Source organism: Manacus candei, unplaced genomic scaffold (assembly GCF_025592945.1).
Source record: "Manacus candei isolate 608988 ecotype Guabito, Panama unplaced genomic scaffold, ASM2559294v1 h1tg000095l, whole genome shotgun sequence".
Taxonomy (NCBI): domain Eukaryota; kingdom Metazoa; phylum Chordata; class Aves; order Passeriformes; family Pipridae; genus Manacus; species Manacus candei.
In genome coordinates this window covers 2,058,757-2,074,335 of record NW_026138143.1, presented here as the reverse complement: position 1 = coordinate 2,074,335, position 15,579 = coordinate 2,058,757, and the positions used below count along the sequence as shown (strand labels likewise).

General features: G+C 39.1%; 1 protein-coding gene across 1 annotated transcript in view; it reads left to right on the top strand.

Annotated features, from left to right (window-relative positions):
• The first annotated feature begins 697 nt into the window (after positions 1–697).
• Positions 698–15,579, top strand: part of SUSD5 (sushi domain containing 5) — a 40,011-nt gene continuing 25,129 nt past the window's right edge. The window contains exons 1-2 of the mRNA XM_051768521.1: positions 698–806; positions 8,863–9,040. Coding sequence (XP_051624481.1) covers positions 713–806; positions 8,863–9,040 — 272 coding nt within the window. The 5' untranslated portion in view covers positions 698–712. The remainder of the gene's footprint in view (positions 807–8,862; positions 9,041–15,579) is intronic.

Below are 15,579 nucleotides of genomic sequence, written 5' to 3'. Positions count from 1 at the left end.
CTGGAGTCTGAAATAGCAAGATTAACCCATCCTGATGCTGATCTTCAGGGAGGCTTGGCCGGCAGAGTCCCATGCCATTTGGCACTTTTCCTCAGCCTTCACCTGGAGACCATCACTCTCGCTGCAGCAGCCACTGACCTCAGCAAGGCACTGCTGGCTGATTTCACGTTGGAGAGAGGAAAACACTCCCCACGTCTGCAGGCGTCCCTCTGGAGATGCACAGCTAAGCCCACAAACTCACCACGTGCCAGTGCCAGCTACCTAGCTGCCCTTCTCCTCTCATCCAGGGGTTTCTTCTCCTCGTCGCTTGTCCTTTCCCCCCCTTTTCTCTCCCTCCCGGCTTTTACATTTCTTCCACCGTGATCCATTAGGTATTTACCGGCAGGATAATGTGACTTTTCACACCGGCTCTCCGTGTGCACTGCCCTGCAGTCGGGACTGGATAAAGCCTCTCCCCAGCCCCAGCTGGCTGGACATCTCCCCCCCACCTTCCCCTCCCCTTCACACTAGCCAAGCCAAGGATTCCTCTCTCCCTCCCTCTTTCTTTTTCCACCCCTCCCGCCTTCAGTGCAAGCCCAAGACGCAGGATCCTGCCGAGGGAAAGTGCTCCTTGAAATCATCACCGCAGACCCCGCTGAGAGAGTGCAGAGGAGGAGAGAGAAAACGCCTCGGCAGCCAACCTCCTGCGGCTGAGGGCTTTGCAAACAGGGCAATGGCTCTAGGCTCTCAGAGACCCTCTCTCACCTTTCTCCAGGGTGTGGGATCTGTCTTCTTCATTCTTCAGATCATCTCTGTTCAGGCTGATGGTGAGTCTCCCATTCAGTTTGGGCTGGGTTGCTATGGCTGGAATGAGAGCTGTATGTTGAAATGTGTTATTGCAAAAAAAAAAAAAAACAAACAAACCAAAAACTTTTTTTTTTTTAATAAGAAGCTTAAATGCACTCCCCAGTTTGGGTTAGGAAACTTCTGATTCAGAGGTTTTTGAGACTCTACAAAAATCCTGGGGTTAAGCAGAGAAAGGAAATAAGATCTCAGAAGGGTGAAATTATTTTATTACAACAAAATGACAGGATAGTGAACTTTTCCAGAGGAAATAAGAATAATAAAACAAAGCCAGAACACGACTAAGAAGACTCAACTATGTTTTAGGAGACGTCTTTTCTCCAAAGAACTTCCTCATCTGCCCACTTCAGATGCCCTGCAATGTCAATTTATTGGGGCAGGCTCTTGAGGAAGGGAAAACAAAAAGTGAAAAACTTTCATAACATTTTCTGTTCAGTGCCACACACGCTGAAGATGACTACTTGCCTTTCTGCACATGAGTTTCATCTGCACTTCACTGCTGAGGGATGTGCTCAGGACATGAATTTGGCTGAAGCACCAGGTGCCGGTTACTCTGAAACGGGACTTTTTACTCACTGCTGGTAATCCTGCATAGCTGCATCCCTTGAAAGTTTCCAGTAGCCTTTGCCCTTTTGATGATTCAGCCTGTGATAATGATGACCACCTTGCCTTAGCAAAAACACGATTTATTTTTGAAACCACTGTGTCTTTTCCTGGGAGAGCAATGCTGAGTGGCCACATTTTTCCACTTTCACAGCTGTGATAGATTTATGCCTGATCTCAGGATTTTTTTATTTCAATACACTAATCCTTTACCATTGATGTTTGCTGCGTTATTCCAGAGAACAGATCTTAAACATTGTAAGGCAACAAAAACCTCTTTTTGTTTGTTCTCAGAGTATTTTTCCTGTTTAACTTAAATTTATTTCAGTTGGTGACAAAATATGGCAAAGGAAAGGGAGAAAATTAATCTTGCCTGTACTTTCCACCGTTTTGTGTAAAATACCATTTATACAACAGAACTCTGTCTTGTAAGTTTGAAGAAAATTACTTTTCATTAAGCATAAAAAAAAAAGAGAGAAATACATCAGGAAACTGCACTGCATTGCAATAGGCAAAACTGCAATTCTGTTTTAGGATATACTCCTTCCCTAGCAAAATACCTCTGAAATGAAGGAAGAGGGGGAAAGCATATCCATGAAAAAGAGTTCTCCATAGAACTCAAGCAGAGAGGACAGGAATAATAATTTCTGTTGCTAACAGTGCTTCACCTGAAAAATCCCCTTGTTTTTTCAGGAGCACCCTTCAATTTATTATTTCTGTAGAACTAATGTCATCATCTAAAAGAAAAACAGGTGTCCTCTAAAAGAGAAAGGAGAAAAAATGTTGGAGATCATTTTAAGGCAGAGTTCATGACAGATTTTAAAGATCATTCAACAGTTTGTCAAATTTACTTCACACATGGTAAAGCATTTTTAAGAATTAAAGGGTAGAATATCTAAAGTACATTACAGTTGTCATGCATTATTATAATACTGTTGTTTCCGTTTTTATTTAAATTCTGAGTAGCATTGTGAAAAATACGTAAGTCTGTTCTTAACTTGATCTTCAGTGGGTTTTCCTGGTATTAATATTCAAGCAAATAACTGTAACACTGTCCTATAAGCCATCTGGGTTATTATACAGTAAAACAGAAGAAAACAATGTATGTGGACTTTAAAATTTATGCCTATGTGTTTAAGAAGATCTGAGAGGATGAAAACAGGATTATTACTTTCTTTTCTAACAGATTCTGGCCTGACACAGACAGAAACCACTTTCTCATTTGTTAAATTGTAGGGTAAATGCAATTGTGCTAGTCTCTAATACACACAAATGTCACTTAAGTGCCAAAGGACCATTCTGGGTGACACATATGCGCTTGTGTATTTGTTATTTTTAACTAAAGGTACCTGAATGTTTTGCAAACCACTGAAGGGATTTTGAATTTGCCTTGTAAAAAAACTGTGAAATTCAAACTGACCCCTGTTATAGTCAAACCTCTGAAACTGATTACAATATATTTCCCTAAGGAAGACTTTTGCTTTATTATCTCTCACACAAATAATGACAGAGAGCAGGCAATAAAACTAGAGGCCATTGAGGTCTGGTGAAGGTGTAAAGCCCCAAAGCTTAATTGATCTCTTTTGACCAGTATTTACCACGGCACACATTGCTGTAGCACAGATAGGCTCCAGAAAGACTGAAATAAATGCCGACATAAAATATAGCTTTGTTTCACTTTGTAGCTTTTTTTTACAATTGAAATGTGCTTGCTCATAGCTGTTCAGGTCCAGGTCAGATGGACAGAAGGCTCCCTGAGGGCTTGTTCCTGCCCTGATGGACCATGGAGTGCCACTACCGTTAGTGTGGTTACTGGAGAATAATATGGGTTATTGTGGCAGTTCTCAATGTACCAGTTCAAGGGGTTAACATTTCTTTGAATTTGTGCTGGACTAGGAGAACAAGGATGTGACTTCCTGCGTCCTGCACAGGAGTTGCCTCTGCTTTTTTTTCCTCCCTATTTTGTCTTTTTATGGCTGCTAAAGTATGCACACATATGAACCATAGTTTTCTGAAGAGTACTTGCTCTGAGACAGAGAATGCCAGGAGAGGATGATGGCAATTCATCTACCCTACCAAGACACTCCTGAATTGAAAAAATGTGCTAATTTCAAAACTTTATTAGTTGTTCCAAAGTGGAGTTGATCTGTTGGCTAAATTTGGATTACATGAAAACCCTATTGGTCAAGTCAGTCATCTGGTAGTGTTCACACTATAGTGACTGCAGAGGTCGCAAGGGAAAAGATCCAGAATGCAGAAAGCTAGGAACAAACAGGTGAGGATCTGAGATACATACTTCTGACTAGAAACTGTTGATGTCCGAAGCAGGAAAAAAAAAAAACGCTACTATAGTCCTTCCTTTGTCTTGTTTTGTGTCCTTTTTTCAAGCAAAGGAAAAAAAAGCATGTTTTTTCTCTTCTGTTCTCTCTAGATGCTCCCATTTGAGTAGCAGGTGTCTATGCATTTCAGTGTCTAAGCATCTCAGGCTTCTGCTTTCAAAACAACGCAGATTCTTCCACAAAAATTCCAACTATTTGATTCTAAACTGTGTAGTAAAATCAAAATTTAGGCTCCAACTGAGTTTAGCTGAGGAGGAACACAAAGGTGGCCTCTTGATTTTGCTGGTTTTTTGATGATGTAATATTTTTTGAATTTAAGAAGACATCATTCACTTTAGTTTCTCACAGAAATAAACTCCACAGTCATGAACACTAAGTAGAAGTGGCAACTAACCAAATCTCTGTACTGAATCCTTCACCCTTTCTGTTACAATCAAGGCCATTGTTACACACACCCATAGAAATGGAAACTAAATTGCTCTTGAGGTACAGAAGTGTCCTTCCCTTCCTCTGCTCTCTTTACCTAATTTGAAGTTTTCAACATTCAAGTAAAAATGTATTAGACTCCACATTTGCACATCTGTCACCCCATTTATTTTGTTGAAACTGATTAGTTTTTATCTTTTTAACTAGGAAGTGTCATTCCATGAGATTAGCACACTGGGCACACCTTTTAAAGTGTTTTCATATTATATTATTTGTGCGAGACATTCTTACTTCAGAGTGTATTTGGCTATGCAATTTTATGTTCCTTCTTCAAGCATAATGCAAATCCTGCTGAACACATGGAGAAATTTGAATTCATTTCAGTGGGCTTTGAGCTGCACCTGTGCACCTCAAAAGAACTTCTTGTTGTGTCCGTTACATAGAATATGTATAGATTAGACAAACTCTCTTGATAACCAAGAGAATTCTGCTAAATCCACTGACATTCCACAAAATATGAAGGTTTTGGGCTGGTTTTATCTTTGAAGGGTTTTGTTTTTAGACTTCCATACATTTGATTGCAGATGGCTCTTTAATCTCGAAAAAATAATAAGGATCAGTTGTTAGAAGCTGAGTTTAGCAAAATTTGGAGCTGGAAATAAGGTGGAGTGAGAGTAATGAACCATTGGAACAGTTTACTATAAAGTGTGCTGTAAATTCTCCGTTACTTGGAGGCATTGAATCATGACTAGATGCATGTTGAAAAGACATGCTCTAGTTCAACCATGAATTTTTGGACTTGATGGTGGAATTATTGGAGGAAATCTACAGTCTAGTTATGCAGGAATTTAACAAGGTGATAAAAACGCTTCCTAAAAGCCCTGAGATCTACATTTTCAGTCAGAGTATATTTGGCTACTCTTAAGTAAAAACTATATTAATCTGTTTCTTGTTTGCAAAGTTTTAGTGCAAAAATTAATCAAAATATTATCAATATATCAAAATATAATCAAATTCTATAATAATAATGATCAGATAATGGTGGAGGCTAGCAATATAATACAGGCTAGTCACTAAAGAGAGACTCTCTGATTTCAAATGTGAGCTTTCCATCAGAACTATGAATCCAGCTGATAATTAGCAGTTGGAAGAATTATGTCTTATTATTTATGTCTTATCATTGACGTTAAAAACTTTTTCACTGGTTTCAAATGGGAATCTGAAAAAACCTTACTGTGACAAGGATATTTTTCATTCTGAACATGCTAAACTCAACATGTTCATTCAGGCTCCTGAGAAATACTACTTTGTGGATTTTATCTTGATCTTTAAACCATAGGGACTTGCTTTGTTTAGAAAGGCTTCACAAAAGAAGAACTCTTCAGAAAGAGTTTTTGTAACAACTTTCTACCCCACCTGTGGAGGTGAAAACATTATGGGAAACAAAGGTTTCCAGTCAAAAATGAAAGAAGAGAGTTGAGAGGAAACTCAGACATGGTGGCTGTTCAGAGGTGCCACAACCAAAGGCATATTACATTCTTCATGTAGATATGATCCTTGATCCTCTGTCTTATGAAAATATAGAGCAGTCTCATATTTAAAACAGAATGACAACACCTCTCTTGATATTATCCCAGAGAGAAAACTGATTTCAACTACCCCAATGGAAAAAAATACTGTAATTTCATCATGTATGTGAGACAAACCTTTTCTAAAAAACTTTTCATTAAAACTAGCAGCGATAAAAATGTTACAAATAATTAAACAGAATCCTTAGATTCCCTTAGATTGAAAATGATACCACATGTTAACCATGACACTATAAGGTGCAGAATTCAATTTAGTGTTGCAGTCTTTTTTATTTAAGAGGACTTCCTGTTTTGATGCACTTTTGTATTTTTCCTATTACCATGGTAGCATGTCTCCTGTATATTTTTCCTGTGAGTGCCCCTCAGTAGTGTTATACATCTCAGGATATTGAGGATCCAGCTATTCCATTGGTCAAGCATCTGATAAGTGAACCTTAAATCCCATGATATTTTCTAGGTGAGAAATTAGACAAAACCAGAGGACAAATCTTTAAAATTGGGCAGATGGCCATAGAGCTTCTAAAACTTTGGAGAAGATTTACAGTTTGATCTGTTAAGCGGGTCAGCCTTCTGGCTAACCAGAATTTCCTATAAAGCAGCTCACTGTAATTTTCCCAACCAGCACATCTTTCCTAGCTTACCCTAAAATCCACTTGTGTATAGAATTTAAACATATTAGATAGCTTTACAAATGACAAGACTCTGTTTTGAATCAGCATCTTCATAGGTTCTAATAAGTAGTTTGTTAGTAGTAAGCACTAGTAAACACATAAAAGCAGTTAGGGAAAGCTGTCTCAGCCTCTGCCTTGGATATCTAAACTCCTCTAAAAATGTAATTGTTGCTTATTAGTGAAAAGACTAAATTATTAACTCAATTTCTTCTGATTGTATCTGAATGGAACTACCTGCTTAATCATTTTCCTTTCTTTAAGTCTTCTAATTGAAATACTAATAGCTGGAAAATAAAGGTTACTGCCATGTCAAACTAACATTGATGATTTACATCAGATACTATGCAAATTTACCCTATATGTCTTTGATGACACATCTCAATCCTGACGGTCAAGCGGTGAAATGTAGAATGTGGATGTTTTTAGAATGTAGAATTTTTTATCTGGGACAAAGCCTCAGCAAAGCATTACATTTGATTACATTTGATTTCCTTTAGGAACAAAGCTGTTTCGCAACTTTGGAATGGTTGTTTAAAACGATCATCTTTCTGCTTATACTATCTCTCTCCCTTGGCCGTGCATACTTCACTAGTCTGTTCATGGCTTTAGAAACAGGAGCTGTGACATTAGTGTCATGGGCATTATTTGGGATATTTTGCAAAGAAACCTGATGTTTGTGTACTTAGGATGTTTGTGTACTTGCTTCTTTCACTACTTTGTGTAAATTCCCCTATTCTGATTACAGTTCATGATATTGATTGCAGTTGAGAATCAAGAGACAATGTAGTCTACTGGTTAGGATACTGATCTGGGCTTCTGGTTGTATTCATTGGTCAACTACTGTTAACTGCCTGAGAAAATCACTCTGGGAACTCTGAATTTCTATTCCTTCTCATAGCTGTTTGCCCTGCCTATTTAAATTGCCATCTGTCCAAGTCGGAATGATTTCTTACTGTGCACATGTAGAATTCCCATCAAAGCAGGAATTTTCGTCAGTACCCATCTGCACTTGCTAACTGATGTAAACACAAAACCCATGTTTACTTGAGAGAAACCTTGCATTTTTTGATGTAAGACTATTATTCTTCTAGTGGGTTCAGCTGTGCACAGGTGAGAACAGAAAGCTCTCAGGGACAGACCTACCCTGTGTAAGTTCCCTGTATTTAGGATTAGACTTAGATTTATCAATTTATTAAAATAATATGTGGTGGGGGTGGCACTTGGTGCAGAATCAGGCAGAATCAGTCTGAAGGATTCCTAATATTGGTCAATACATCCTGTGAGTGTGAAGCTAACTACATAGTGAACACTCAGTATGTGCTGGAAGCTATGCATTCCTATAATCACTACCGCTAATCCACTTTGGAAATGAGACATAAGTAAGTGTTTCCAGGCATTTACTGAATGAGCAGTGCTTAAAAATTTTCTTCCTGCACCTACAAGCAAATTCAATCCGTATCTTTGCAATTTAGAAGTTATTCTGATTTATATATCATCAGAAAGAAGATAGGTATGGCAACTCTACTGTCAGCACTGTAAACTGCCTCAGTGTTTATTTCTTTTTCTGGAGACACCCAGCTAATACGTTTATTCCATAACCCAGTAACTGCTCAAGTGTCATTGCCAAAAACACAATTGCCTTGTTCCCAGTTGCCAAAACCTCTAACTTTCACCCATACAGCTTTCATGGTGTTAGATAAATAAAATTAAAATAAACCAAACCGAATATATAGATAACACCAAAAAATTGTTATGCTAAACATGTTCTCATGCTAATTAAAAAAAAAAAAGCCTTCCATTAAGAAAAAATTTTATCTGTCTTTTTAAAAAGACATAATAAAAAAGTAGTTTGTATTTAGACTCAAGTTGTCATATACTGATATAATTTTGATTTTAGAGAAAGTATAAATATAAATCTATTTCTACACGGGAGACTGGGTTGCAATACTAGCTCTTAAGAATGTGCTTACTTTATAGGTGTAGCTGTTATAAAGTAACTGTAAAATGTTTAGCAATGAATTCCAGTGTTAGTAGCCTACAAGAGATGTTCTGACTTTGACTATATATGTGCATATGAGAGAGTGTCATGCTTTCTTTCTCCAGATCTTAAGCACACACCTACAGAGCAAGACAAGCTTCTCCTATGAGCTAGGAATCAGTAGGGGCTTAGCCACACTTGGTTTTCTGTTGTTGAACAAAATTAAAAGAAAAGCTAATACAAAGATACTTACAGTCTTGATAAAATTACCCATTTCAAAAGGTAGGTTGCCCATTAAAATAAACTTAGTAAAAGCATGGAGACTTTATTCGGTGATAATTTGCAGTATTTCTGTTGAATATGTATTGAGCATAATTCCATGACGAATGGCATGTCCTTTCTTGGTGTTGCAGGGAAAGTGTTTGCACTTGAGTCCAAGAACAACTCTCAGGGTCTGGATTTAGCTGAAGCTGAGAAAGCTTGTGTTGACCTGAGCGCTCGCTTAGCAACTGCAGAAGAACTGAAAAGGGCTGTTCTGGACTGTTCTTTTGCTGGCTGCACCACAGGATGGCTCGCCAGTGGCTCTGCCGGGTAAGGACAACAGCATAACACTTTCTGAGAAGTATGAATGACAAGTTTTTCCTCCTTGACTAAGAATATAACTGAAAAACTGGCCACAATTCAAGCACCATGACATATAGTGAAATATGCTGCTGTCCCCCCAAGAATTAATTTTTTATGGCTAATGTTGCAAGCACACAAATCTTCATCAGTCTCAGATTATATATTTCACAGATTTGAAGCAATTTCCTCTTCTTTCCTTCTGAATTACATCACTGTGGTTCCTGTTTTCTTGGCCTGTAGTGGCATGCTGAGCCCTGAATAAGCTTGCAGGTTGAGGGCACAGTGCTGCAGTTAGCATCAGTGGTCTCACTGACTCTGTTATTCTCCACTGTTTAAGAAGCTCAGCAAGTTGAACTTCTCATGGAAATCATGTATCTGTCTTAGGTATCGACCTATGCCTGAACAGACAATAGGCACGTTCAAATAGGTACAGCTTTAGATATGATAACGCTCGTGTGGTATAGAGTTTGTTGAGAGAGCCCACCAGGGAACTGATGCTGTCCCTCAATGTGTTTGAGGCAGCTCAGGGGACTTGGGTAGCTCAGGTGGCTTAGCACTAGGCTGAACTTTGCCTCGCATTACAGATAATGTTGCAAGGTGTGATGGCCTGACACAGCCCCCTCCATGAACCAATTTAAAAGAGGAATGTAGAGGTGTCCTGTGGTGGAAACCACTTCCCTCTGTTGATCATAGTTTCACAAGGCTACAGTCAGCCTTCACAAACACTCCAGACGTCCCAACTACTATCAGTGGAATTCAAAATTTTGAGAACATATGTCCACACAGGTGCAGCTACATGCCAGAAGCAGTATGGCCCTGACACAGTGCCACTCTGCTGTGGCTGATAAGGGCTTCCCAAACTCAACCTATCTCATTCCAGTCTTGCACTGAACTGGCTATATGCCACGCGCTGGGCCAAGCACTTACATCCTAACTGTCCAGTCTGTTCCAAAATTAAAGTCTTCACAGCATGCCTCAGGAACAGGTAGGCAGGCTTCATAGCTGACAAAGGGATCAAATCATGGCATGAATGTCTCATGTCCCTGAAGCTGGCACCATAGAGGAAAAGGTAGATATATTCCCAGGAGTATATCTAATCTATTGTCAATGTTCAATGGTGATGAAGTTTTGTTTTATCAAAATACTGTTTCCAAGTTCCCAAACTTTAGCGTGTTATTGGATTTTGTGACAGTTATCAGTCACTTAAGCAAGCATCGGCGTTTCTGTATTTTTAGCAATAAAATTCCCAAAGGACAAAAAATTGCTGCTACTAAATGAAAGGCGATACTTAAACAATTTCAAGCAAAAGCAACTATTTGCAGTGATTCTCATTTTTCCCAGGTGAAAAATCATTTGAAAATATGTGTGTAATTTTGGTCTTTAAAAAAAAAATCCAGAAATCTCTCAGTATATAAGACAGTGATCTAAACCCTAAACATTTTTTTTTTAAGACGGTTGCTGACATGTTACACAGGCTAAAGACCCAGGAAAACTATATAACTCTAAGAAGTTCATGGTAAAGTTGTAGGCAGGGTCTTTTATGTAACTTCTGTATTCTGGAAGTAAGGAATGATGACAAGTAGGAGACAACTAGCCCTTTTTTATCTAAGCAATACCACTAGTTAGTCCAGTGAGATCCTGAATTAATTACTGCAGGCACAGGAGTCACAACTATTAATAGACGAGCTGTGGACCTACCCCTGAATATCCTCAATATCAAAACTGTGTACAGTGATAAAAACACATCATACTAATGGGAAGGAAAGGAAGATTTTTCATCCCTTCCAACTTGCCATGCACATTCCTCCAGTAAGCTGTCCTTAGTATGGAAATCTCTAAACTATTTATCAGAAAGAACATTGTGGGGGCACATCAGCACACCATTGCTGTGCATTCACCACATCTGACCTTCACTGGAGAGCTTCACCAGAGAGAAGTTCTGTGGAGCTGGAATTTTATACTCTGGGGCTATTTTACCCATGGCTGGTTAAGCACCAGCAAGTATGTTACTTGGTTCATTGAACTGGATATTTTTGACTCTGGGGAAAAGTAGAAACTGTATAATGCCTAAAAAGGCTATACTGGTTTCATTGATAGTTAGTGCAGCTCTGGAGAAAGAAACGAGCCATCGAGTGCAAAGTATGCAAATGGGACAAAGTTGTTCAAGTTGAACAAGTTCAAGTTGAATATAGAGATTTATAGAGGGATTTAGGTGAACAGGTAAAATTATTCCAAATGGAGTTCAATGATAATACATACAAGGGAAACATGCAATCTACTTGAAAATAGGGTTCTGATTTACCTCTGTCAGTCCACCAAAGATGTGAGGACATCACTATGGACAGCACAAAGAAAACCACTGTCAGACTGCAGCTGTAGTAAAAACAGACAAACAAACAAGCAAACAAAGAAGTTGCTAGAGTACTTATGAGACGGGATGGAGAATATGAAGAAAAAACATATACAAATAGGTCAGTGTAAAAGCCTCCTTTGGAAAATTTATATGTATTGTTGTTACTGCATCTTAGGAAAGGTATTAAAGAGTCTTAAAAAATGGCTCAAGAATGATAAAACAAATGAAAAAGCTATTAAGAACTCAAAATATTTTACAAAATTATTTAGTTTTAAAAATTTACCTATTCAATACTTCTGGCATTTACTTGATAAATGGAAACATGACAGCAAGAATAGAGGATAGCTTATATACAGAAAAGCCTCAATCCACACTCTGATTTAACACAGAGAGGGGAAAACAGGCTTCACAGCATGCCCAGAGGTTAGAGAAGTAGGGAAAATTATTTTCAAAATAAAGGACTCTTCGTTGGGCATACCTTGTGTTATTTATCTAGATGGACTCCACATCTTTGAATGAGAAGTGACCTCCCCCTATTTGCCAGGGCCACAACTGTCCAGGACTTTATAGGTTGGATTAAAAATCTTGGAATCCTGCCAGCAGCTGACTGGCATCCAGTGCAGATCACAGAGCTTTAGTCTAATATTCTCCCATATCCTTTTGGACTGTGTGCATCAGAAAGGAGATGAATAGGAGGGAATATGATAAAAGAAGTTCCCTATTTCAGAAAGAATGAAGTTTGGTTTGTTTATTTGGTGCCTGGAATGTATCCCAATCTTTCTCCTGAGGAAAAATGGATTAGACATTGGCAGTAGAAGTAAACACAAACAAATTATGTGAGTGAAGTCATTGTAGTGTTACAGATTTTCTTACATGCTTCTGCCCTCCTTTCACCACTTAGACTTAAAACTGAACAGGAGCTCTAGCAGACACGTAAAGACTTTTTCCCTGCTAGATCCATTTTTCACATTTTGTACAAGTCAGTGATTTGTTCACTTCTGATGGCTATTTTATGGTTTTAGGGAATAATCGCAATCCCACTCCAAGCAAATATATCCATCACTGTTGGTTGTTGTGTCCTTACTATTATTTTTATGGCCAAATCAAGGCCTGGAAACCTGTGGGAGTTTTTTCTCTTATGACTTAGGCACATCACTGAGTCGATGTGAGCGTGTTTATATTTCCTGCTCTCTGGGCTATACATTTTATACGGGCAAAGACGAGAATTTGGTCTAAAGAACCAGTCCAGTTTGGCTGACTGTCAAATTAATTTCTGATGACTTGTGTGTAAATGTGGATCCATATGTAAGTACGCGAAGTTTTCAAGATTATAATGGAACACCTTCTGTTCTCTTGTGGCCACCCAGCTCACTCCAAGCTACTTCTTACTGACCCACTGAACGGACTGTTCCCTCCTCAGCCGTGCAGGTAGATGTGCTCACATCTGGTCTATTTTAAGTCAGAAGTGAACAGGGTGGGCCACCAGCTATGTTAGGGTGTTAAAAACATTGTTCTGCAGAGACTGATGCTCGTGGAAGAAGATATCCACCTATCTTCTGATGGAGATGCTTGTGTTGCACTCTCTAACCCACTTCAGTCCCTGCAAACTAGGCTACCCCAAGCAGCAGGTCTTGACAAATATGATTCATTTCAACTGATGTAGAATGGAAATTGCTTAAACAAATAGATCCTTGCCAGCAAATCCAGAGACACAATAAACTGGGTGGTTTTGTGGTTTGAGCAGCCTGAGACAGAACCTCTTTCACAGGCATAAGGGGATGTTTTGTCTTCCACTTTCAGTTGTTCATACCAACCCAATTCAGAGCTCAGGGCTCTTTGCACAGACAAGTCACTGGCAGGTCCAAGGACTTGGGAACTTTTCGAGAAGAGCCATTGACAAAGTTGTCAGAGGTAACTTCTTCCAGCAGCCCAGAAGTAAGTCGTTTACAAGTCAGTCCTGACATGTGTAACTTATTATTATTACACATTGTTGCATTTCAGGAAATGAAATGTCGTTAGGCAAGTCTCATTTGTCAGATGAGCCCTAATAGCTATTTATACTAAAAATGACACTCTTATGACTTACTTGCATGTCAGACAAGTGAGTCAGTAAAACCATCAAGTAATCTGCCAAAATATAAATGGAAAAAAGGTGGCAGAGTTCTCTGAACGGCTCTCACTGCTATCTTTTGAATTTAGATGTCATACTGGAAAACTTGGGCAGTGTGTCTTGTAAGGTCTTATATTCTTTTGTGGAGTTTTTGAAATTTGGAAAGTGAGCACGACACGATTGGTCTTATGATCAACCCTGTGCACAGAAAATTAGAAAGCAGCTATTTATTTTAGAAATTGTTAAACATCCTCAACAGCTTGTATTAATATATTCATAGCAAATTTACTCATTTCCATTGCTTTTCTAGGACTGAAAAGCTGAAGCCGTCCTGTTCCCTATCCTGTTCCTTATTTGCCTACAAGAGAATGAAGCCATGTATCCCCTCTATGACAGCTTTGAATCTCTGCATAGAATTTCAGTTTTATGATAGACCTCCTGCAGGGTTGTCAACCTGTTCCCTTGCATGAAATTGCCCTGGGCTGGTTCCTACCCAGTCCCTGGGGGATTTATTTTAGAGGGGATAACTCTGGAGTGAGCAAGCAGAATCAGCTAGAATAAGCTTTGCTGTGGAAGTCAGAAGGCTGGAGTTCTTTTCTTGGCTGACCACAGACCAGATGTTTGCTGCTAGGAAAATTACTTCATCTCTATTTTTCCTTCCTTTTGTTAGCTCTTTGGGGTTTGCCCTGACTCGTATTGAATGCTTCTACAGTGTTAAACACAACAGGGCCCTCATTGCAGATGACACCAGTGCGAAATGTAATAATAACACTCAGAAATGGCATTTCACAAGACTGCCTCCTTCTTTTTCTGTCTACTGCACAGGACTTGCCCAGCACCTGACAGTAGGGTAATAAAAGCACATTTCTTGGGAAAGAGAAAAAGCAATATCCAGGGAATGAAAGAAAGGGTTACTTGCTGACCTTGCCAGTCCTCTCATCCGTGTGTGTAAACCCTTGGACTTGTGGGTCCCTTGAAATTCGTTCCAGTGTATATGCTAAAACAGCCCCAGTGGCTTATTTGCAGAGAAGCAGTCCTAGTGATACATCAATTTGGCAAGCTCTCTGTTTTATTTCAAGGCTGTGCTCTGCTGTCTGATGATAACACACATGAATTTGCTCCCAGATGTGTTTGAGGCAGGTCAAGTAATTCCCTTCAACAGAAAAATCCAGACATAGCTGACAGGACACGGCCTAATTCAAAATGCTAAAGTTGCTTATGAAACTGTCTGAGGAGGTCTTGTACTCCAAAATGCCTTCATGTCACAACCTTCGGTCCCACAGCTCTTGGCTGGTGTCACACTCCGCTAGAAGATGACTTTGTCTTGTTGTTGTTTCTTGTCAGCCATCTCAGAAAGTCTTATACAAAGTAATTGTATTTCAGGAAAAGGGATTTCTACATAAAGTTTAGTCAAGAGACTTGAATTTAAGGTCTGGACTTGGCCAGTTTACTCCAAGGAATGATGTCACCAAGCAATGTGGACATGAGCCACTTTGCATCTGCTTAGGGAGGTGGGAAGCAGGTCTTTTCTTAGCACATCCTGGGAAGACAGCATGGGCAAAGCCACAGTTCTTGGAATACACACAGCCCAATAATTGAAGAATTTTTTAGAAAATGTACTTTTTGAGGAAAAACATAATAAAAAAAGAAAGTATATATTTTTGATGTATTTTCTAGGACAAGCACCCAAACCCCCATCTGCTAAACTGTAGCATCATAGTCCTCGGAGTTGCTATTTACTCACATGTAACTTGCACCCTGAAATTGTGTTTTTACTGGGAGGGGTTTTTTTCAACAAACTCTGAGGGATTTAGCAAAAGTTTAGCAAACTTTGACACAAAATGTAGGGGTTCACTTGTGAAATTAATTAATGCCAGAAGGTTAGAAATCATTCTTAAGATCAAGGAAAACCACAATATTGAGCAGGAAGGTAAGCTTGACTTCAGAGATGGAGTAACAGAAATGGAGTGCAATGCAAAAGTATGGTGTGAAAACTGATAGGAATTTTTGCCTTTAACTAGCAATTCATCTGGAAAAGGCAGA